The sequence below is a fragment of the Taudactylus pleione genome, unplaced genomic scaffold, assembly GCF_031769625.1.
Source record: "Taudactylus pleione unplaced genomic scaffold, aTauple2 ptg000502l, whole genome shotgun sequence".
In the NCBI taxonomy this organism is placed as follows: Eukaryota; Metazoa; Chordata; class Amphibia; order Anura; family Myobatrachidae; genus Taudactylus; species Taudactylus pleione.
Genome location: NW_028284904.1, coordinates 2,718,651 through 2,742,091, shown reverse-complemented (window position 1 = coordinate 2,742,091; position 23,441 = coordinate 2,718,651). Strand labels below are relative to the sequence as shown.

The 23,441-nt window shown below is 46.1% G+C and overlaps 1 protein-coding gene across 4 annotated transcripts in view; it reads right to left on the bottom strand.

Annotated features, from left to right (window-relative positions):
- The window catches only part of SLIT1 (slit guidance ligand 1), a 379,066-nt gene that overhangs the window by 126,945 nt on the left and 228,680 nt on the right, over positions 1-23,441 (bottom strand). For all 4 annotated transcript variants that reach the window (XM_088449965.1, XM_088449966.1, XM_088449967.1 and 1 more), the window contains exons 5-7: positions 7,429-7,500; positions 6,988-7,059; positions 4,014-4,085 (exon numbers count right to left, since the gene is read on the bottom strand). In XM_088449965.1, coding sequence (XP_088306091.1) covers positions 4,014-4,085; positions 6,988-7,059; positions 7,429-7,500 — 216 coding nt within the window. The remainder of the gene's footprint in view (positions 1-4,013; positions 4,086-6,987; positions 7,060-7,428; positions 7,501-23,441) is intronic.

Genomic DNA, 23,441 nt, shown 5'->3' with positions numbered 1-23,441 from the left:
AGGTGTCGTGGGGGGAGTGTGGAGAAAATTCTGGTGCCCACAGGGGCTCCACCCCGCGAGGTTTCCCTAGATTTGTTCACTTTCAGAATTAACATTTCCTTATACTGTATAAAACAAATAGTAAAACGATGCAGCGTAATATAAACCATTGGTTATACCACAGCAATCACGGGGAATTCACTTTTTCAAAATAAACCAGACACTCTGGGCCTGATTGGGATTCGTAAGCAAAATGGCTGCACTTGCGTGAAGCCAGATCCGCTGCCTGTAAATTTCCATAGGACTAATGCGCGAATCCATACGGCAACATTCATATCTGCAAGTGTACCAGCCCCCATTCACGGAAGCGGTATGAAATAACGCCGGCCGCATGGCCGGCAGTTCGAGCTGGACAGCAGACAGCTGGAGAGATCCCGGCAGCGGCAGCCCGACAGCGTTGGAAATCCCGATCGTAACCCTCCTTAGGGGTGCCTAACCCTAACCTCCCACCTGTGCCTAACCCTAATCCCCCCTGTAAGTGCCTAACCCTAACCCCCCCCTTCCTCGCTGCCTAAACCTAAGTCCCCCGGGAGTGCCTAACCCTAACCCACCCTCCCCCTAGCCTAACCCTCCCGGGGGGGTGCCTAACCCTAAGTCCCCCCGGGAGCCCTAAACCTAACCCTCCCCACAGCTGTCCGATTGCGGCGCCCGGCATCCCTTCGATAGGGATGCCGGGCGCCAGTCTCCCGGCGTCGGAATAATGACAGGCGTCTAGATGTAGACGCCTGTCATTTAACCCTCGCCGGGATAAAGCAGTCGGGAAGCTGGCTGTCGGGCTTACGTCAGCCGGCTTCCCAATTGCATCCCCTCATGCACACAGGTCCATAGAGGTCTATTCAGCAATGATTTTTTTTTACATACAAAATACGGACACTATGATTTCCGTATTTTTTATGTAAATCCCCGATTCATCAATGGGCTAATGATGATAACGCAATTATCTTCTCCATTAATTCCCTGCTCGCTGAGTACCACACTGTAGGGACCAGCCATTGATCTCTACAGTGCTTTAACACTTTTTGGTATTCAGCAAAGCGAAAAGTGTTAAATCACTCGAAAAATATTTACTCAGAATAGCGTTATACAAAGAAAATACTGAAATATCCCGAAAACTGCAGAGACAGAGGGAAATTTTCCCATAAGTCCCTGCAGCATCTTTTAAGTCGTGCCTGCTTTCTGGTGAATGCCAACAGGTATGTCAGACCTGCATAAATTGATTGACATGTGTATACAGGGTTTATACTAGCCTGTATACATTTATATTTATGTTCGATTACATTTAACATTTATATGTAAATGTTAAATATAAAAGCACATAAATATACATGTATACAGACTAATATAAAGCCTGTACACACATGTCAATCAATTTGGACAGGCTGGAGATGTATTCACCTCGTCGGCGGTCACCGCAAGCAGGGGCGGAGACTATTCCCGAACGTATGACTGAGCGTGCGAAGAGGAACAAACACAAGGGATTGTTTTCGGAATCCCGATAACAGAGCCTTCTGTGACATCACAGGGACAGCGTCTTACCGCAACCGCTGTCCCTGCAGAAAATATTGCTGAATACCAGCAATAAATTATCATAATTGATAAAAACTCTTGACGATGTTGCCCGATAATATTCTGGGCAATGAATAGACCCCACAGTGAGAACGCAGGCAACATTAAATAAAAATGCATTTTCACACTGGATCATCGGGTCCTGTGCTTAGTGTCCCATTCATATTTTTTCCCGGTCTGTCATAAACATTGCAGCTTCTGATGAAGAAACAGATGTTTTCATCAATAGGCAAGAAAGACTCATCATTTACAGAGTAACTTTGCCTATGTACGTCACTACTAATCTTAGGTGAACCCGTCCCCCTGTGCGCAGTGGAAGTTGCCAACTTGTATACCGGACCAAGGGGTCTATTTACTAAGCAGTGTTAGGAGACAGAGGGAAAAGTGATAAGGTACCAGCCAATCAGCTCCCAACTGTCATTTTTCAAACACAGCCTGTGAGATAGCAGTTGGGAGCTGATTGGCTGGCACCTTATCACTTTTCACTCTGTCTCCTAAAACTGCTTAGTAAAGAGACCCCCAATATTCATGGGGATTCAGCCAATCAATTCACTAGCAACATACCGTACTTATCTCATTAGATCTCAGTAAATGAATAATGAAAACAATGGGCTCAACCTGTAAAATAGCCGCCTCCGTGGTGTGGGTAAGCCGCAGGACCGCGCAGATAACATATATAGGAGCTGACGCTGTACTGAAACCAAGTGAATTTGAGTATCATACAAAGCAGGAGGAAATTAAATTCCTGTAACATTGTAGCTGAAAGTCTCCTCATTTTATTCATCTCATTTAAATAATGCTATCCCTCTTTAGCTCATCTTTACAGACCTATTACGATCCCATCAGTGCATATACCATTAGACACGGTATTGTCATGTAAATACGGAATAGACTAATTTATTCCCTACGCTAATAATAATTCCATCTCCACACAGAGTAATCGGCTGAAATAGGATTAGGATATATCACATATTGCACGAGTAACAGAGTTATTATTGGATAAAGCTCTCGCTAGCCATGCGTGACATCCATTTACCGCCTGCAGAATCGCACACCGCAGGAGTGACACTGGCGCTTCTCCTTCCTCGCTGCTTAATACAAGACCCTTGTTCATTTAAATAAATGAATAATACACAGTTTCACGATACAGTGTCCGGATGCATTGGGATATCATGTTGCAGCACAATTCTCATTGGCCTGTTCATGGCCTGTGTGTTCCCCGAGGACGACTCTGCAGGTCTGTGTTATTCTCCCACATTCTGCTCATAACTGTGATCATTCCTGTTAGGACCTGGAGCACGTGTGCGTTTTTATAAATGCAGAAAACACAAAAGGTCTATTAAAAACACCCAAACCGCTCATAAATTTATAGTGCACACACCGCACATTCATTATTGGCATTTCTATTTTCCTTTAGTAGCAGCTTGTCCTATTTTTATCTATTTATTATTATCTTGTCATCTAAACCACCAGAATAGGAAAAAGCAGAAAAAAAAGGCAAAATGCCAGAAGCAACAAACTACCTAAGATGGCACAAATGGGCAGAATAAATAATATTTCACCTATAATCAAAAACTAAAGCTTTGGATGATGTTCAATGAGTTAATGTAAAAAGAAAAACTTTTTAAAAAAATGTAATTATTGTTTTTAATTTATTGTTAATGCTCCATTTGCCAGATCCTCCATGACAGTAATGGTGCATACATACGTAGTGATCAGCCAGCGATACGATATCGCTGGATGATCATCCTGCACCCTCCCTGGTGTGCTGGATGATCGATATCGATCATCAAGCACACCACCAACTTACCAACGACTAGTAACCTGCTCGATATCGAGCAGGTTGGCCAGCAGGCATGGCCGATGGACGATATCGCTATCGTCCATACGTGCCCGCCAATCGCTGGTAGGTTGGTAGGGACCAAAAAATGTACGATTTCAACGATAACGATATGAACGATATCGTTATCTTTCAAATCGTGCATTTAAATCGCTATGTGTGTACGCACCATAAGGTTCCATACAAATGTCCCATTAACATTCACTTATGGCCACTATCTGTCATGATTTTGGGGTTTGCATATGAACTAATTGAAAGCCCCCTAAACTTACCTTAATATTTTAGAGCGGAGTTCTACTGTAAAGACTGCTCCGAATCATTGACTATGAATGTGAGTGGATTTTCACAGACAAATGGCAGCGTGCAATGAGTAATCACTGACTTTCTGAGTAAACAGCTGAAATTCCAGGAAAAATACAACAGTATAGTTCACACATCACTGCAACGTATCGACTTTTTCAGTTGAAGACTAGTAAGCTACATTGGCGTTACACTTGCAACAAAGTAACAGATATCTCCCTAATGATCAAGGCTTTTTGTTGACATGTTACAAAATCCTTTTACTTACAAAGTCCGCAACTTCGGCATGTGGTTAAAACTGGAAACTGGGATGGTTGTGATGTTATTGTTGTTCAGGGTTCTATTGGAAGGAGGAAAACATTTTAGTCACACGGATAAAAATGACGGGGAAAAGCCGGGATCAGAATCCCAATAGGATATATATGGACACATGATACTTGCTGGAGACACGATCTGAGAGCCCTGAGGATTCTCCGCCTAGTTCCCAGGACATAACAATGACACAACTGACGGCAATTTACCATCTATCACTTAATGAAAATTGTTAGGAAATTGCATTTTATTTTATTGGAAAGAAAAACAAACTACATAGACAACTAATTACACTTCTGGCCACTACAATGTGCAAAAGGGACAAACGACTTTATTGCAAGTACAATATCCATTTATAGACACCCGCAGATGGAATTAGGGATCCGATTCAGACCCGCTTGCTCGATGCGTATGCAAGTTCGGAAAGGCAGGCGATCGCACGGCAAGGCATTAGCACGCCCACTATGTCTTGGCGTGCGATCGCTCTGTGCATGCAGATGCCCACCAGCCAGTCTAAAGACGCCCACCTGCGCACGTCATCTGCAGGAAGTGTATGCAACCATCGGTACCATCGGATGCATATGCAGCACTTGTGGCTGACCATATCCTACTGCAAGCACTGCGAGCACTTCAGTTTAAAATTCAACCAGGTGACGTGTACTATGATGCTGCCTCTTAATTATGCACGCATCTGAAACGGCGTTAAGACGCTCAGGCACGCCTGCATTCACACCTCCACTCCCCCGTTTTTAATGGCCAGTCCCTGTTACCACCCATAAACGGCTTCTCCTGTCACTCATTCAGCTGGGCTGTCCGATCGCTCGGACTGGTTGCAGAATGCAAACATCGGCTGGCTGCGTGCGAACGCTTCCTAGCGAGCGGGTCTGAATCGGGCCCTAGGTGTACAGACACTCAGAGGTGTAATTAGGTGTTTTGTAATTACTCCATGCAACATACGTATAAATCACCCCCCTCCTTTGTCATACAATGGTATAACACAATATAGAATGTGTCAGCTCCTATAGGATTTCCAAAATGTAATGGTCCATACCTACTCTAAGCCATCAAACGTTATCATGCATTCATAGTTATCAGCATGCCCATGATTTTCGGATACCATTATACATTTTGTGCCAATCTGACATTTATGAAAACCTATTGAGGAGTTCATTTTATCCACATGTACATTAGGCACAAAAGAAAGAACATTTGGAAGTAAAGAGACAGTAAAGTAGTATATTTGGGGAGAATGAGGGTCGGGCTACACGTGGTATAAACCAATTATTCAATCTGATTTATTTTTTTACAAAAAAAAAAGACTAAAATTATTTAATAGCCAAATCGATCAGTAATCCAGGTATTTTTGGTGGGCAGTACTCACCTGCAGGCGATTGCATTGCAAATTAAGTTGAGTACGTGTATTGTAGTGGATAAATTAATGTCTAATAATCCTACCCTCATTGTGCATGCACTGAGAATGTATATTTGCTAAAACTGGATTATGCTGTGTGTAGAGCCATCGCTGGACTCTGATTCAGGGGTAGACGCAGTGTCCATGTTTGCGTTGTTAAGTGATTATTTGCTCAAAGAAGTCCTGGAAACCCCTAAGGAGCATGCGCACCGCTGGGTGTACCCAGAGAGGCCGCAATTGCGTATGGAATCGTGCCCATTTGAGCTGGCGGAGGAAAGCCACAGGCGGCGAATGGGAGATGGCCTGAAGTGAACGGCAAAAAAAAGGCCGTCTCATGGGCGTGTTATGGGAGTGTCACGGGCGCAGCAGATTAGGCGTCTGCATTCTCAAACAGATCCACAACCAAAACGTCCACCATTAGAGAATTTTCAGAAGGAGACGCTGCACCATAGGGCGCCGAAAATGTTGATGGTACAAGTGATGGTGCACCGTTGGTGGAGTGTTTACAACCTGAAGTGAGTTGCACTGCCCATGAGCATTGAAAGTGGGCGTCTCAGAGCTTGCAGAGTCCGACGTGCGGGTGGTACACAAAAGGGAGGCTAAAACTAGCATTTGTACATTACTGCCGCTGCAACTTCGCAAACATTCGTAGCCTTGCGTGCATTAGCGCCCACCTATGAATCGGGCCCACTGTTTAATTTGATTATTGCAGACCTTTCACCAGGTTGGTTTGCTACATTGTGCACTTAAAGGAGCCCCCAGACACTGCCCCAATCGCATAAGGTCCTGTCCTCACTAACACATTACTCCTTTGCTGCTATACTTTGTGCTGCTGGGGACCTGCTCCTTCCACTAGGTAACTCTGCAGCTTACAGACCTGTCCCCTCTAGCGCAATTACATAATCGGACAGGTCACTGCCTTCCACAAGATTAGCGCACTCACGCACTGCTGCTGTGAGTATAGAGATGATTCGATTGTGTAAAGATTATTCTAACCCCGCCCACTTCAAGACCGAGGACAATCCGGACATTCAAGAGATGAAGACGGACAGCGATACGATGTTCAGACTCTAATCTAATGCTGGCCATACACGGGATGATTGATCATACGATTTGGGCAGTTTTTACAGGTTGGACAGACCAATCGTTTGAAAATAGTTGTATTTTGAGTCTTATGCGACTCCGATGCGCGTCCCCGCCGTCGTCTAGTTGGACCGCAGATCAGATGGTTTTGCAGAAAGATCTCAATTGATCATGTATGATGTGATACACTTCTATGCATCTTATCCTATTATCTTAATGATCAATCGTACACCATTTGACCAGATCTTATGAAGAGTTTCAAGGGAAGAAGTTCAAGGGCAATCGTACAACTGATCTTACCAACTTTGAATCTCACCGTGTATGGCCAGCATAAGACTTCAGCAATAAGAGAATCACAAAATAAACTAGATGAATACTACTGTTTGTATCATTTGGGCTGCAAATACAGCGCATAACTCGCTGAGGGCATACTTACAGAACCTCCAGCCCTCGAAGGGCTCTGAACGCTCCATCCTCAATGCAACTGATCTGGTTCTTGTCCAGTTGTCTAGGAAGAAGAAACAACATCAGCGTAATGGATCTCCGTTCAGCTCGCATCACATTAACGTGATCTAAGTGGTCGTGTCAGCACGCCATAAAAGGGCAAAGTTGCTTTTAACATGTCCAGAAAAGCTTTGTACAGTATACTGAGCTAATAGCAAAAGGGCTAGAAAATAAATATTATACATAAGAGAGACTTGCAGAGACTAAATACACAACAGCTTAAACTGTTTACAAAGACTAAATAAATAGCTGGTGCTTATAAAAATATACAAAACACAAGGATATGAAGACAACCCGTGTGATTATAAAGTGGCATGTTGTCATCGCAGAATAAATATTTAATGAAAGATTATAAAAATAAATAGGGACTTACAGATTCTTGAGCTCAGTAGCTCCACGGAAGGTTTTCCTGGGGATGGCCTGGATGACGTTCTCACTAAGATCGCTGCAAAATAGAAATATATTCTAGTTATTCTCATTGCTCAAAATGATCATCCAGAGCATTCCTTATGGTACAACATGGGTCTCTTTTCATATAGAAATGAACATGATACATAGGATGACACTCATAATACAACTAAGCCCACACCCCAGCTCTGATTACTGCATAATGGGGTTAAGGGCCTGATTCAGCAAGGATCACTATTCTGCTAATACGCACGCTACGCAGTTGCTAATATCAGCGGTGAAATGTAAATGTTTACATTCGCATTGCGATCGCAGCCTAACGTAAGGCTGCCCACTTCCCCTTACTCACATAACTATACTTTAGCAACATAGCGAAACAATCGGTAACATCGTACCCATATGCACAGGTAAGGCAGGTCAGACCTCACTCAGGAATTGCTAACTTCAGCGCACGCTATGAGGCCTCAGGCTGCTTGTGGTATCGCAGTGGATAATTTATGCACGCATCTGCAACGGCGTTGAAACGCACTGACACACCTGTGTTCGGCCGACCACCCCACGTCACCACCCACAAACGGCACTTCCTGTCATTCACTTTGTGAGAGGTCTGTGTAACCTCTGCGATCGCAGTCAAGATCGCAATAGCTACTTTATGCACACACACTGCGATGTGTATGCATGCACAGAACACAACAATTGGCCGATTGCGTACGTATTAGCAACTGTGATCTTTGCTGAATCAGGCCCTAAATCAGATTTGGAGCAAAGCATAAAAAAGGAAGAGACTTTGTACCTTGGCGCTGCAGGTGGGGTCGGCGTATAAGGGGCAGAGAGATTTCCTAGCTGAAATCTATATAGCAGTGTAACATACAGCTGTTCAGTATATGTAGGCAGCCAGTATGTACCCTGCATGCAAAACAATACATGGATTTGTGCCCCTTGCAGTGCAGCATGGTCTGTCCACGTGCAAAGTTACTTTCTGTTGTTGCTTTGCTCCCAACTCAGAATCATCCCCTATATGTCTATATTCCACCAACTATAACCCCCAAACCCTGTAATGCTCATTAAATGGAGCTAATGGCAGTTTATTATTTATATACTGTAGTAGTATATTGAACCCTTCATTTGCCAGGCAGCTATGATGCAGGGTATTTCCCCTCTCTCTTCCAGCACTTTCCCGTCTCCCCCTATTCCTCCACTCTCTGTCTATTGTGCAACTGTGTTTTCTCTCTCCTGGGACCCCTGCTCTCTGGCACCCTCACCTCTCTCCCGGGACCCCTCCTCTCTACCCTGGCAACCTCACCTCTCTCCCGGTACCCCTCCTCTCTGCCCTGGCAACCTCACCTCTCTCCCGGGACCCCCTCCTCTCTGCCCTGGCAACTTGTGCTCTCTCCTGGGACCCCTCCTCTCTGCCCTGGCACCCCTCAGCTCTCTCCTGGGACCCCTGCTCCCTGCCCTAGAACCTTGTCCCCTCTCCTAGGTCCCCTCCTCTCTGCCCTGGCACCTCTTTCCTAGGACCCCTCCTCTCTGCCCTGGCATCCTCACCTCTCTCTCGGGATACCTCCTCTCTGCCCTGGCAACTTGCCCCTTCTCCTCTTTCCTAGGACCCCTGCTCTTTGCTCTGGCACCTTGTCTCCTATCCTCTTTACTAGGACCACTGCTCTCTGTCCTGGCACCTCTCCTCTCTCCTAGGTCCCCTCCTCTCTGCCCTGGCACCTCTCTCCTAGGACCCCTCCTCTCTCTCCTAGGACCCCTCCTCTCTGCCCTGTCCCCTCCCCTCCTCCTCTCTGCCCTGGCACCTCTCTCCTAGGACCCCTCCTCTCTGCCCTGGCATCCTCACCTCTCTCTCGGGATACCTCCTCTCTGCCCTGGCAACTTGCCCCTTCTCCTCTTTCCTAGGACCACTGCTCTCTGTCCTGGCACCTCTCCTCTCTCCTAGGTCCCCTCCTCTCTGCCCTGGCACCTCTCTCCTAGGACCCCTCCTCTCTGCCCTGTCCCCTCTCCTCTCTCCTAGGTCCCCTCCTCTCTGCCCTGGCACCCCTCTCCTAGGTCCCCTCCTCTCTGCCCTGGCACCTCTTTCCTAGGACCCCTCCTCTCTGCCCTGGCATCCTCACCTCTCTCTCGGGATACCTCCTCTCTGCCCTGGCAACTTGCCCCTTCTCCTCTTTCCTAGGACCCCTGCTCTTTGCTCTGGCACCTTGTCTCCTATCCTCTTTACTAGGACCACTGCTCTCTGTCCTGGCACCTCTCCTCTCTCCTAGGTCCCCTCCTCTCTGCCCTGGCACCTCTCTCCTAGGACCCCTCCTCTCTGCCCTGTCCCCTCTCCTCTCTCCTAGGTCCCCTCCTCTCTGCCCTGGCACCTCTCTCCTAGGACCCCTCCTCTCTGTCCTGGCATCCTCACCTCTCTCTCGGGATACCTATTCTCTGCCCTGGCATCTTGTCCCCTCTCCTAGGATCCCTCCTCTCTGCCCTGGCACCTTGTCCCCTCTCCTAGGATCCCTCCTCTCTGCCCTGGCATCTTGTCCCCTCTCCTAGGATCCCTCCTCTCTGCCCTGACACCTTCTCCCCTCTCCTAGGATCCCTCCTCTCTGCCCTGGCACCTTGTCCCCTCTCCTAGGATCCCTCCTCTCTGCCCTGGCACCTTGTCCCCTCTCCTAGGATCCCTCCTCTCTGCCCTGGCACCTTGTCCCCTCTCCTCTTTCCTAGGACCCCTGCTCTCTGCTCTGGCACCTTGTCTCCTGTCCTCTTTCCTAGGTCTGCTTCTCTCTGCCCTGGCACCTCTCTCCTAGGACCCCTCCTCTCTGTCCTGGCACCCTCACCTCTCCTCCTTCCTGTACCCTCCTCCCTGCCCTGGCACCTCTCTCCTAGGACCCCTCCTCTCTGACCTGACACCTTGTCCCCTCTCATCTTTCCTGTCAACTCCTCTCTGTCCTGGCACCCTACCTCTCTCCCGGGATCCCTCCTCTCTGCCCTGGCACCTTGTCCCCTCTCTTTTGTCTCTCCTGGGACCCCTCCTCTCTGTCCCTATCAGCCACTGAGAGCTATGAATGGGCGGGTCCTCACCTCAGCTACTGTGCAACTACTAGACTGACATTAAGGAAATTACTGTACAATACTATTTTTATTGCATAACTGTCCAGAATTTGTTACACTCTTTTTTCTTTTTCGTTCTTTAGGCCTATATTTTATATGTGTTAACAATTTATAACTCAGCCCAACAGTACACCGGCATTTAATAGCTCCCACTCTGCCTTTGTTAATCTTGAAATTATACTTAGCAGCTACAAGAATGGGCAACAAGAAATCTGTGCCCATTTCAAATCCTAATGACGTCAATAAAGTGTAGTGGTGCGCAGAAGAGGATTCTCGTTAAAACTGGTTTATTAAACACAACCCAGGCTGTAACATGGGCATTATTCACAGTGACTTCAATGAGAGCTACAGCCGGAACGGAACCATTATCACAACGCAGAGCCAAAAACTGGGGAAGGGAAGGAATGAGAGGACTGTAACATGATGCGTGACTAACATGCTGAGCAATCTGAAAGACTCAGAGCAGGAAAGCCTATTAAACCACAAAGGAGCAGTAAAAGCATTGAATAATATATATGTAAACAGGAACCGTGGATAATGGTGATAGGATAGAGATAGTTAGGGAAGCATTTTTCATTTACACACTGTACTTCCTGTCTATGATCATACTGAGCGACACTGCAGAGCCTTTCAGAGCCTAAAATGGCTGGGCGTAAAGGACAATAGTCCGAGGAAGGCGCACTGTAATGTTATACATCTTATGATCTGTTTGACTTGAGTGTAATATATAAAAATGTCTATAGAAAGGCTTTCTGTACATTAAGGGACAGCGCCTGCTACAGCCAGAAGTTAAACAGCCCAATTATGTACCGCCATTGTATAGTTCTCTCCAAACACTGTAGTGCACACAGTACCCACCCACCTGCCCCATATTCCCTCTCTGACAGAAAGACGTACTTTACTTTACTGAATCTTGCCAGACCTTTATTTACAGAATCATAGCTCCCAACATGACCCTCTCCAGGAGGGACACAATGCTCTGGTCCTGGACTTCCCTGGTAAGAGGTGGGGCTGCAGCACAGTTCAAAATTCAAATAGGGGAGCAACACCAACTGTCATTTCACACACTGCCAAACATCACTGGCTGGGACTCACTGGCTGTTGGTGTGACTCCCCTATTTGAATTTTGGACTGTGCTGCAGCCCCACCCCTGGAGCCACCACCAATCATAAATGACCAGGGAAGTCCAGGACCAGAGCATTGTGTCCCTCCTGGAGAGGGTCATGTTGGGAGGTATGCAGGTGCGGCAGGATGAATGGAGAGTCTTCGTCCGTAACATTTATTAACATTTACTTTGCTACGAGAAAGTTTTAGTTGAGGTTAGAGCCCTATAAATGACAGGGGCAGGAAGCAATTTAATATATCAGCAATTCTATTGTCAGCAGTAACCAAAGCTGAAATGACACTGACCAGAAGGGCACATTTTGCACATGCCACAATGTGGTATATATGTTGGAGCCTACTCTTCAGGCAGCTGCCTAGGGTGCCAAGATCATTCTTGGTGTACTTAATACAAGCGCTGGCTTCGGGAACTTATAAGATGCCGTCTCTGCACTTTCACCTGAGGGACTGGGAAGTGGGTACTGAAGGTGTGCGGGGGGGGGAAGTGAGTTGCAGGTCTTGCACCAGCCCTGTATACACTTTAAATAGTGTTATTGGTGCTGTACTGGTGGCAGCAGCTCCTTCGCCCACCACTGACACCAATGTCACCGTGTGCCCTATGCAAGTGCACGCGGGCCCAAAGCACCTCTCCCCCCACCCCTTACCGGCCGTGCGCATGGTGCCGCACCTATCTCTTGCATTGATGTCAATAAAGTTTATTTTTTTGTTATAGCGCAGCTTTAACTTGACGGATAGAGTTGAAGCAAAGTGCAGGTTATTTCTAGGAGTTTGATGCTGTTTTCATGAAAATCGGTTCAGTAGTTTTACATGGAAAAAAAACAGACAGACACAAAGTTCTTATCATGGAAGTACATATAACAGCATATATACTATATATACTGTGATGTTTGGCAACTGGAATCATGGGTACTGCACACAGACTTCAAAAAGTTTAGCAAACAGACCTCCCGAGTAGCACTGGTCTTCATAGCATCTGTAATGTCACATTGGTCGCACAGGAGGTGATGCTATGCATCAGGTTAGTCTGCCACTGACTAGCCAGCCATAGAAGAACTGTTTGGGCTGCATGCACACTGATATTCTGATCCCATGATGTGATCTGATTTTTCACTGCAAAAAAAAATGTACAGACCATTCGAGATCAAAAGCTACTTGTGAGGTCACCAGAAAATATCCCAAGGCCGGGCACTGGCACAGAGACAGCTGGCACGGTGTGGCCCCATGCCTACGCAGAAACCAAGCCCTAATTGCTGAATACCACAGACTATAATTGTTTGACACCATCCAACAGTTCACAGGAAGTCACTGAGAATACAAATAACCCAAGTTTCAATTTCCGAAACATATTTACACTGAAACTGATCAAATGTTGTGCCTTGGAGAGCGGCCAAGTTTTCTAGAATATGTTCATTAGGGAGACTAATTACGATGGAACAATATCACAATATGAAACAGATTAGTAATAGAGGCACGCACAGCTTCAGCGCTTCAGAGGCGCAGAGGAAATTGACTGTGAGCACTTCTCTGCTGGGATAAATATGAGCCGAGTACAGTTTAAGCTTTGAAGCTTCACCCAGTGTGAGTCATTGGTGCCTTCATGTGAAGCAAACAAAATTTGTGTAGCGCAGAAGTGTTTAGTGCACACTTGCGGCAGTGTGAATTGTAAGAGACTTAAATAAGATGTTTATGCGTTAGACAGTCTGTAAGTGGCAAAAGGTTTGTGCTGCTGCTAAATGATATGCGGCATGTAAACCAGAGCTGGCAGTGCACTCTGAGGACTGGAGATGGAAATTCAGACAAATCCAGGGTGCAGGAAGGTGATATAAGTTGGCAAGAGATCAACTTGACAATCACTTAAAAAAAAAAATTATAGAGTGAGGAGGAAGACAGGGGGCACAGATGAGTCAGGTGTGGAACAAGTCTGGCACATACTAGTGAGGAGGCGGACATGTAGGCATATATTAGTGAGAAGGTGGACATGTAGGCACATATTAGTGAGAAGGTGGACATGTAGGCACATATTAGTAAGAAGGTGGACATCTAGGCACATATTAGTGAGAAGGTGGACATGGATGCACATATTAGAGAGAAGGCGGACATGTAGGCACATATTAGTGAGAAGGTGGACATGGAGGCACATATTAGAGAGAAGGCGGACATGGAGGCACATATTAGAGAGAAGGCGGACATGGAGGCACATATTAGAGAGAAGGCAGACATGTAGGCACATATTAGTGAGAAGGTGGACATGGATGCACATATTAGTGAGAAGGTGGACATGTAGGCACATATTAGTGAGAAGGTGGACATGGAGGCACATATTAGTGAGAAGGCGGACATGTAGGTACATATTAGTGAGAAGGCGGACATGTAGAAGGTGGACATATAGAAGGTGGACATATAGGTACATATTAGTGAGAAGGTGGACATGGAGGCACATATTAGTGAGAAGGTGGACATGGAGGCACATATTAGAGAGAAGGCGGACATGGAGGCACATATTAGAGAGAAGGTAGACATGGAGGCACATATTAGAGAGAAGGTAGACATGGAGGCACATATTAGAGAGAAGGTAGACATGGAGGCACATATTAGAGAGAAGTTAGACATGGAGGCACATATTAGAGAGAAGGTAGACATGGAAGCACATATTAGAGAGAAGGTAGACATGTAGGCACATATTAGAGAGAAGGTAGACATGGAGGCACATATTAGAGAGAAGGTAGACATGTAGGTACATATTAGTGAGAAGGCGGACATGGAGGCACATATTAGAGAGAAGGTAGACATGGAGGCACATAATAGTGAGAAGGTGGACATGGAGGCACATATTAGAGAGGAGGTGGACATGTAGGTACATATTAGTGAGAAGGTGGACATGGAGGCACATATTAGAGAGAAGGTAGACATGTAGGTACATAATAGTGAGAAGGTGGACATGGAGGCACATATTAGAGAGAAGGTAGACATGGAGGCACATAATAGTGAGAAGGTGGACATGTAGGTACATATTAGTGAGAAGGTGGACATATAGGTACATATTAGTGAGAAGGCGAACATGGAGGCTCATACTAGTGAGAAGGTGGACATATAGGTACATATTAGTGAGAAGGCGGACATGGAGGCACATATTAGTGAGAAGGTGGACATGGAGGCACATATTAGTGAGAAGGTGGACATCTAGGCACATATTAGTGAGAAGGAGGACATGGAGGCACATATTAGTGAGGTGAACATGTAGGCACATATTAGTGAGAAGGCGGACATGTAGGCACATATTAGTGAGAAGGCAGACATGTAGGCACATATTAGTGAGAAGGCAGACATGGATGCACATATTAGAGAGAAGGCAGACATGTAGGCACATATTAGTGAGAAGGTGGACATGGAGGCACATATTAGAGAGAAGGCGGACATGGAGGCACATATTAGAGAGAAGGTAGACATGGAGGCACATATTAGAGAGAAGGTAGACATGTAGGCACATATTAGTGAGAAGGTGGACATGGAGGCACATATTAGTGAGAAGGCGGACATGTAGAAGGTGGACATATAGAAGGTGGACATATAGGTACATATTAGTGAGAAGGCGAACATGGAGGCTCATACTAGTGAGAAGGTGGACATATAGGTACATATTAGTGAGAAGGTGGACATCTAGGCACATATTAGTGAGAAGGTGGACATGAAGGCACATATTAGTGAGGTGAACATGTAGGCACATATTAGTGAGAAGGCGGACATGTAGGCACATATTAGTGAGAAGGCAGACATGTAGGCACATATTAGTGAGAAGGTGGACATGGATGCACATATTAGAGAGAAGGCAGACATGTAGGCACATATTAGTGAGAAGGTGGACATGGAGGCACATATTAGAGAGAAGGCGGACATGGAGGCACATATTAGAGAGAAGGTAGACATGGAGGCACATATTAGAGAGAAGGTGGACATGTAGGTACATATTAGTGAGAAGGCGGACATGTAGAAGGTGGACATATAGAAGGTGGACATATAGGTACATATTAGTGAGAAGGTGGACATGGAGGCACATATTAGTGAGAAGGTGGACATGGAGGCACATATTAGAGAGAAGGCGGACATGGAGGCACATATTAGAGAGAAGGTAGACATGGAGGCACATATTAGAGAGAAGGTAGACATGGAGGCACATATTAGAGAGAAGGTAGACATGTAGGCACATATTAGAGAGAAGGTAGACATGGAGGCACATATTAGAGAGAAGGTAGACATGTAGGTACATATTAGTGAGAAGGCGGACATGGAGGCACATATTAGAGAGAAGGTAGACATGGAGGCACATAATAGTGAGAAGGTGGACATGTAGGTACATATTAGTGAGAAGGTGGACATATAGGTACATATTAGTGAGAAGGCGGACATGGAGAAGGTGGACATATAGAAGGTGGACATATAGGTACATATTAGTGAGAAGGCGGACATGGAGGCACATATTAGAGAGAAGGTAGACATGGAGGCACATAATAGTGAGAAGGTGGACATGTAGGTACATATTAGTGAGAAGGTGGACATATAGGTACATATTAGTGAGAAGGCGAACATGGAGGCTCATACTAGTGAGAAGGTGGACATATAGGTACATATTAGTGAGAAGGCGAACATGGAGGCTCATACTAGTGAGAAGGTGGACATATAGGTACATATTAATGAGAAGGCGGATATGTAGGTACATATTAGTGAGAAGGTGGACATATAGGTACAAATTAGTGAGAAGGCGGACATGGAGGCTCATACTAGTGAGAAGGTGGACATGGAGGCACATATTAGTGAGAAGGCGGACATGGAGGCTCATACTAGTGAGAAGGTGGACATATAGGTACATATTAGTGAGAAGGCGGACATGGAGGCTCATACTAGTGAGAAGGTGGACATGGAGGCACATATTAGTGAGAAGGCGTACATGGAGGCTCATACTAGTGAGAAGGTGGACATATAGGTACATATTAGTGAGAAGGCGGGCATGGAGGCACATACTAGTGAGAAGGTGGACATATGGGTACATATTATATTAGTGAGAAAGCAGACATGTGGGTACATATCAGTGGGAAGGTGGACATGTGAGAGATTGCTGCTATTTCAGGGAGTCTCCCTGACAATCAGAGAGAGTTGGCAAGTATGGTTATGAGAGGGCATTTGGGGCACAGACTGGTGAGGAGGAGGGCTGCATCTGAGGCACAGCCTGGGGAGTGGGGAGCATGTTATTTACATGTCAGCAAGGTGGGGGACATACAGTGCTATGGTTGGGTGATGCTGGTTGCATAGTAATACTGCAGATATAAAACTAAGGGTAAAACTATGTGTATAACTTTTTACAATTGTAAAGTCAATTTTTTTTTTATTATCTTTATATACTTATAACTGTTGATGGTTCATTCATATACCCAGCAGTCAGACTGACTATTGCCCATAGTAAGTCCAGTACTTCTACTATCCAAAATAAATCACATAATATTCCTAATAATATACAAGTTCTCCTAAGGAACACAATGGTGAGAGCAGAACTCACTGATTATACAGATAATACTTACAGAAGCTTATTATATTAGTATCGCTTATGTCAGCATGAGAGTATGAACATAAATATAATATGTCACTGCTGTTAGTACTCTTTAATACTATTAGTAACATTTTACATACAAATGAACACAAAACAAGGACCTATTAATGAAATATGATTGGTCAAACTTTTTAATGTTTTAGTTCCAGTTTGTGTTTGCTATCATGCAGTACCAAACGTCTCCACTTGGGGGCACCAGTAGACTTTGTAGTGGTGGTTTAACAAAGCCATTGAGGATTCATTTATTACCACTGACTGTTCCACTAGAAAGGCTGATATGTATTTTACCTTTTCCCAAACTTCTGAAAGCATAGCTTTCCTATGACCCTCAGCCAAGCAGAGTAACAAGCATAATGGCTGTCCGCTGAGCCCCCTCTGGGCAACATAGACTCAGAACTCAACGCTTGGAGAATCTCAGTAAATGGGACCTACTGCAATACAAAATCTCCAGTGTAGTTTAGGATTTCCAGTAAGTGACCACAAACAAGGCACTTATATGTAACAATGGCACTCATACACTCAGCTGCTGGGCCCTGTGTGCTTGTATACACAAACGTCAGGCACCAAAGGGCTCTTGTACTGAACCGAACATAACAGTCTTCACTGTACAAGCAGTGGTAGGAGTATTTGGGCATTTCAGTGGTGCATGATAAATGCACAGTATGTGTTCTACTGTATACTTACAGGGATATGTGGAAATGAACATCAGGAACTTGTGGGCATTAAAGGACGCAGCGACACGTCTGGGACATAACTCGCATGGTTTATTAATGATGATTTACCCCATGGGCTAAACTATAATATTGGAAGTCAGTAACTAAACGGGACTGTGGTGCCATTCTGTGATATTACATCTGATACAATAATTATTAACCAGCCTGTCATCTCCATCACCATACACTAGGGGTGATTAGAGCACAGAATGTGATGGGGTTCTCCTATTCCCCAAATGTATGTAGATGGTGACAGCTTGTCATTCTACAATTTCCTACTCTCCAATGTCAATGTATGTGTCCTACAAATCATCTATCTGGGTTCTCCCTATGACCTAACCATATTATCTGTGTTTCCCTTATAATATTTGTCTGCTGTATATAATCTATGTACTCAGGGCCTGATTTATTACGGATCACAACTGCGAATGCAATAGCGATGACGCACGCAGTCTCCCTGCGATAGTATGCTAATCCTCTGTGATCTCTATGCCGCTGCAGTACATAAGGGCGCCCACTTTACCTTACACATATCTGTAATACTTAGCAAGAGCAAGACTGCGAAACCATCGGTAACATCGAGTACCATCGCAGCCTCACGGACACTTGCACAAGAGCTGACTTTACTCAGAAATGTCTAACCTTATTGCACGCTATGAGTACTCAGGCTGCGTATGGCATCGTAGTGGTTAATTTATGCACACCCCTGCAACGGCGTTCAAACGCACTGGCACGCCTGCGTTTCGCCAACCACCCCCCATCACCTCCCACAAACGGCACTTCCTGTCAATCACTCTGCGATGGGTCTGCGTAGTCACTGCGATCTCAGTCCCAAACGCAGTGGCCGGTTCGCGTACACACACTACAATGCATACGCATGCGCAGAACGCAACAATCGGCTGATTGCGTGCATAATCACAGTTGCGATCGGTAATGAATCAGGCCCTCAGCTCGCACTTACAGGTTCTAGCTGGATCTGTATGTCTCCTGTTAGTGACAAACTTTACACCAAATTACATAAATGCCAAACCTGCATTCCAACCTACTTCAGTGCCAGGTCTCGCATTCCATACCACTTCCCTGCCACACCACAAACCCTATGCCCTTCAGTGCCAGACCATGCATCCCATGCCACTTCACTGCCACACCACAAACCCCATGCCCTTTAGTGTCAGACCATGAATCCCATGCCATTACAGTGCCAGACTAGGCATCCTAAGCCACTACAGTAGCAGACTATGCATCTCATGCCACTTCAGTGCCAGACCATGCATTCTATGCCACTACAGTGCCAGACCATGCATTTCATGCCACTACAGTGACAGACTATGTATCCCATGCCACTACAGTGCCAGGCTCAACTCTCATGCCACTTCACTGCCACAACACACATTCCTTGCTGCTTTAGCACTAGACCTCCCACCCCAATTTACTTCAGTGCCAGAACTCACACCCTATGCTACATCAGTGCCAGAATTTGCAGCCCATGCTACTTCACTGATTTACCTAACATCCCATTACTTCAGTGCGAGAACTTGCAGCCCATGTAACCTCAGTCCAGAACTTGCAGCCCATGTAACCTCAGTGCCAGCACTTGGAGCCCATGTAACCTCAGTGCCAGCACTTGGAGCCCATGAAACCTCAGTGCCAGAACTTGCAGCCCATGTAACCTCAGTGCCAGAACTTGGAGCCCATGTAACCTCAGTGCCAGAACTTGCAGCCCATGTAACCTCAGTGCCAGAACTTGCAGCCCATGTAACCTCAGTGCCAGAACTTGGAGCCCATGTAACCTCAGTGCCAGAACTTGCAGCCCATGTAACCTCAGTGCCAGAACTTGCAGCCCATGTAACCTCAGTGCCAGAACTTGGAGCCCATGTAAGCTCAGCGCCAGAACTTGCAGCCCATGTAACCTCAGCGCCAGAACTTGCAGCCCATGTAACCTCAGCGCCAGAACTTGCAGCCCATGTAACCTCAGCGCCAGAACTTGCAGCCAATGCAATCTCAGCGCCAGAACTTGGAGCCCATGCAACCTCAGCGCCAGAACTTGCAGCCCATGTAACCTCAGCGCCAGAACTTGCAGCCCATGCAACCTCACTGCCAGAACATGGAGCCCATGCAACCTCACTGCCAGAACATGGAGCCCATGCAACCTCAGTGCCAGAACTTGGAGCCCATGCAACCTCAGTGCCAGAACTTGCAGCCCATGTAACCTCAGTGCCAGAACTTGGAGCCCATGTATCCTCAGTGCCAGAACTTTAAGCCCATGCAACCTCAGTGCCAGAACTTGGAGCCCATGCAACCTCGGTGCCAGAACTTGCAGCCCATGTAACCTCGGTGCCAGAACATGGAGCCCATGCAACCTCGGTGCCAGAACTTGGAGCCCATGCAACCTCGGTGCAAGAACTTGAAGCCCATGCAACCTCGGTGCCAGAACTTGGAACCCATGTAACCTCGGTGCCAGAACTTGGAGCCCATGTAACCTCAGTGCCAGAACTTGCAGCCCATGCAACCTCAGTGTCAGAACTTGGAGCCCATGTAACCTCAGTGCCAGAACTTGGAGCCCATGTAACCTCAGTGCCAGAACTTGGAGCCCATGTAACCTCAGTGCCAGACTTGGAGCCCATGCAACCTCAGTGCCAGAACTTGCAGCCCATGTAACCTCAGTGCCAGAACTTGCAGCCCATGCAACCTCAGTGCCAGAACTTGGGAGCCCATGCAACCTCAGTGCCAGAACTTGGTGCCCATATAACCTCAGTGTCAGAACTTGCAGCCCATGTAACCTCAGTGCCAGAACTTGGAGCCCATGTAACCTCAGTGCCAGAACTTGCAGCCCATGTAACCTCAGCGCCAGAACTTGGAGCCCATGTAATCTCAGTGCCAGAACTTGGAGCCTATGTAATCTCAGTGCCAGAACTTGGAGCCCATGTAATCTCAGTGCCAGAACTTGGAGCCCATGTAACCTCAGTGCCAGAATTTGGTGCCCATGTAACCTCAGTGCCAGAACTTGCAGCCCATATAACCTCAGTGCCAGAATTTGTAGCCCATGTAACCTCAGTGCCATAACTTGGATCCCATGCAACCTCAGTGCCATGCTATGAGTACTTGAGTGTTTTACTGCCCTCTAAACTTTAGAGGGCAGTAAAACACTCAAGTACTCGTAGCATTGAGTCTAAACTATACAATGAATATCTTAGTATGCACTGGTTGTAGAAACTATAATTACCATAGGGCTTGATACAGAGATGCTCGCAATGCCCATTGCTGCTGTGGTTCCGTACGCAGCGAACTTAGGAAAATATGCTAATGACTCAGCCGCCATCTTGTACAGAGTGCCCCTCAGATCCAGCGCTTACAAACAGTGAAAACATCGGTCACACATCAGTTATACATCGAACCTCTGAACAACCCTATGCTGTCTCAGAATGAGCATCTCACCTAAGACGCCAGGGCCCCTGCAGCTGCGTACGAAAACGGTCCCGACACGCATACGTTTTTCTATCCAACCCTGTGACCTCCCGCAAACGCTGACTACCTCTCACTCACTCTGCGAATAAATCCTCTCTGCGACCGCCGTCTCTAATACATCGCCGATGCGTGCACAGTGCGGCTTTGGCGCTCCACTACGTCCGACCTCGACATTGCGTCCATCTCTGAATCAGACCTACTTGTTCCTTACAATGAATTCACAAAGAACGTGTAGATGTACATATGTAATATATTACTTCATACAAAGCAATATAAAAGCATACCAGTGCGGGATAGGGTGTATAAGTATCACAAAGGGTAATTAGTATACAGACACAGGATTACCTGGGTCCTTGATACAAACAGTACAATTAATCAGAGAGCGCTGCAAGTACTGAGACATTAATCAGGGTAACCTATTACGGTCTCACTTGGAACCACAAGGTTTTTAGTTTTTTTTTTAGGTTTTAAAGATTGAGGAACAGTAGGGTGGTACAGACGGTTTGCGTATTAATAAATCCTGCATCATAGCGAGGGGCACGGCATCAATCGGTTCTCCAGCAACGAGTAACACCCCTGAGCCACAGTATATATGAGCCGATATGCGTGAGAACAGCGTCTGTGTGCAGGTGAATCGGGAAATAGATATGTTTCTTGGCCCTGATACACACACGCCCAGCATATATAACACTTCTGCACCTATTACACTGCTATTAATGCGGGGTACTGTGGAAGATTTCCCCGACCATCCGGGATGAAACGCAGGCGCATTCCTCTTCCCCGTCACTTTGCCGCACACTCTGCAAATATCTCCTGGAGAGAGGAAATGGTGGAACAAAGAGGAGAAAGGTCACTGTTGCAGTCTTCTTCTGCTAATCCCAAATTCACACTTTAACCTGATTGAGACCTGCCTTGTTTTGTCCTTCCTCTCTGTTCCCTGTTTGAGGGGGATTAGGTTCGGACTCAGCAGGGGGGTAATTGGCAGCCCAGCGTCCAGCTTGCTCTGTGGTTCCATTGCTCTTGCTTGGCAGCGCGCCGCTGGATGCGAGCTGTCTGTAGAGGGGTTGTGAATAGGAAGACTGAACCCAACGTTCTCAAGGGCTCTCTCGTCGCTTCACAGGTCAACGCCAGACATTCCAGATGTATTTATAGGGAAGTGCTTTAGGCTCAGTTCTTACTATACACTTTATGCCCATAGAGGCCCAGAAGAGGCCATCAAAAGCTTTCGTGCCCTTCCCCAATCTCTCCCTGATGCATGGAAACAAGAGAAGATGTATTTATACACCGCACACTGCCGTGTCGACCCTCTCGTCCTGCTCATACGTCCTTTTATTACCCATAAAGCATCTCTGTTACTTCCCGCCACACCCTTCTCTGTGATCCACATTGCACTTTAATAACTGTATTGCAAAGCAGAAAATAAACAAATTATAAACTATTTAAGTAAAAAAAAAAAAAACCTTTCCAGTGAAAACTTTGTTACATAGTTACGAGTGATAAAACTTGTTGCATGTGATAAATGGTGCTCCAGCCAATCAGCTCCCCCCAACTGTCATTTTTTTCAAACAGATGGCAGTTGGGAGCGGATTGGCTGAAGCACCATTTATCATCCGCAACAAGTTTTCTCATACCTTGTGGATGATCAAACTCGTTGATAAATGAGGTCCATAATAGCTAGAAACAGTAACCTGTCCATGGTATTCAGAGCAGGATAAATGGAGGACATTGTATAGGGTGTTATGAGAAAACAAACCCTCTATCAGTAACTGTACCATGCTCCCGATTTTGAACACCCCACGCATCAACTATTTCTAGAAAATTGATTTCTTTTAGAAAAATTGGTGGTTGGTAAATACGAAGTAAATAAAATAAAGATGAAACTGACTCAACAGGGCTGCCATAAGCAAGTGGCTAGCTTGTCCATTTGGTAACTAAGGTTACAAAATTATCGATAAAGATCCCCTATTAATTGCAGAAACACCCTAC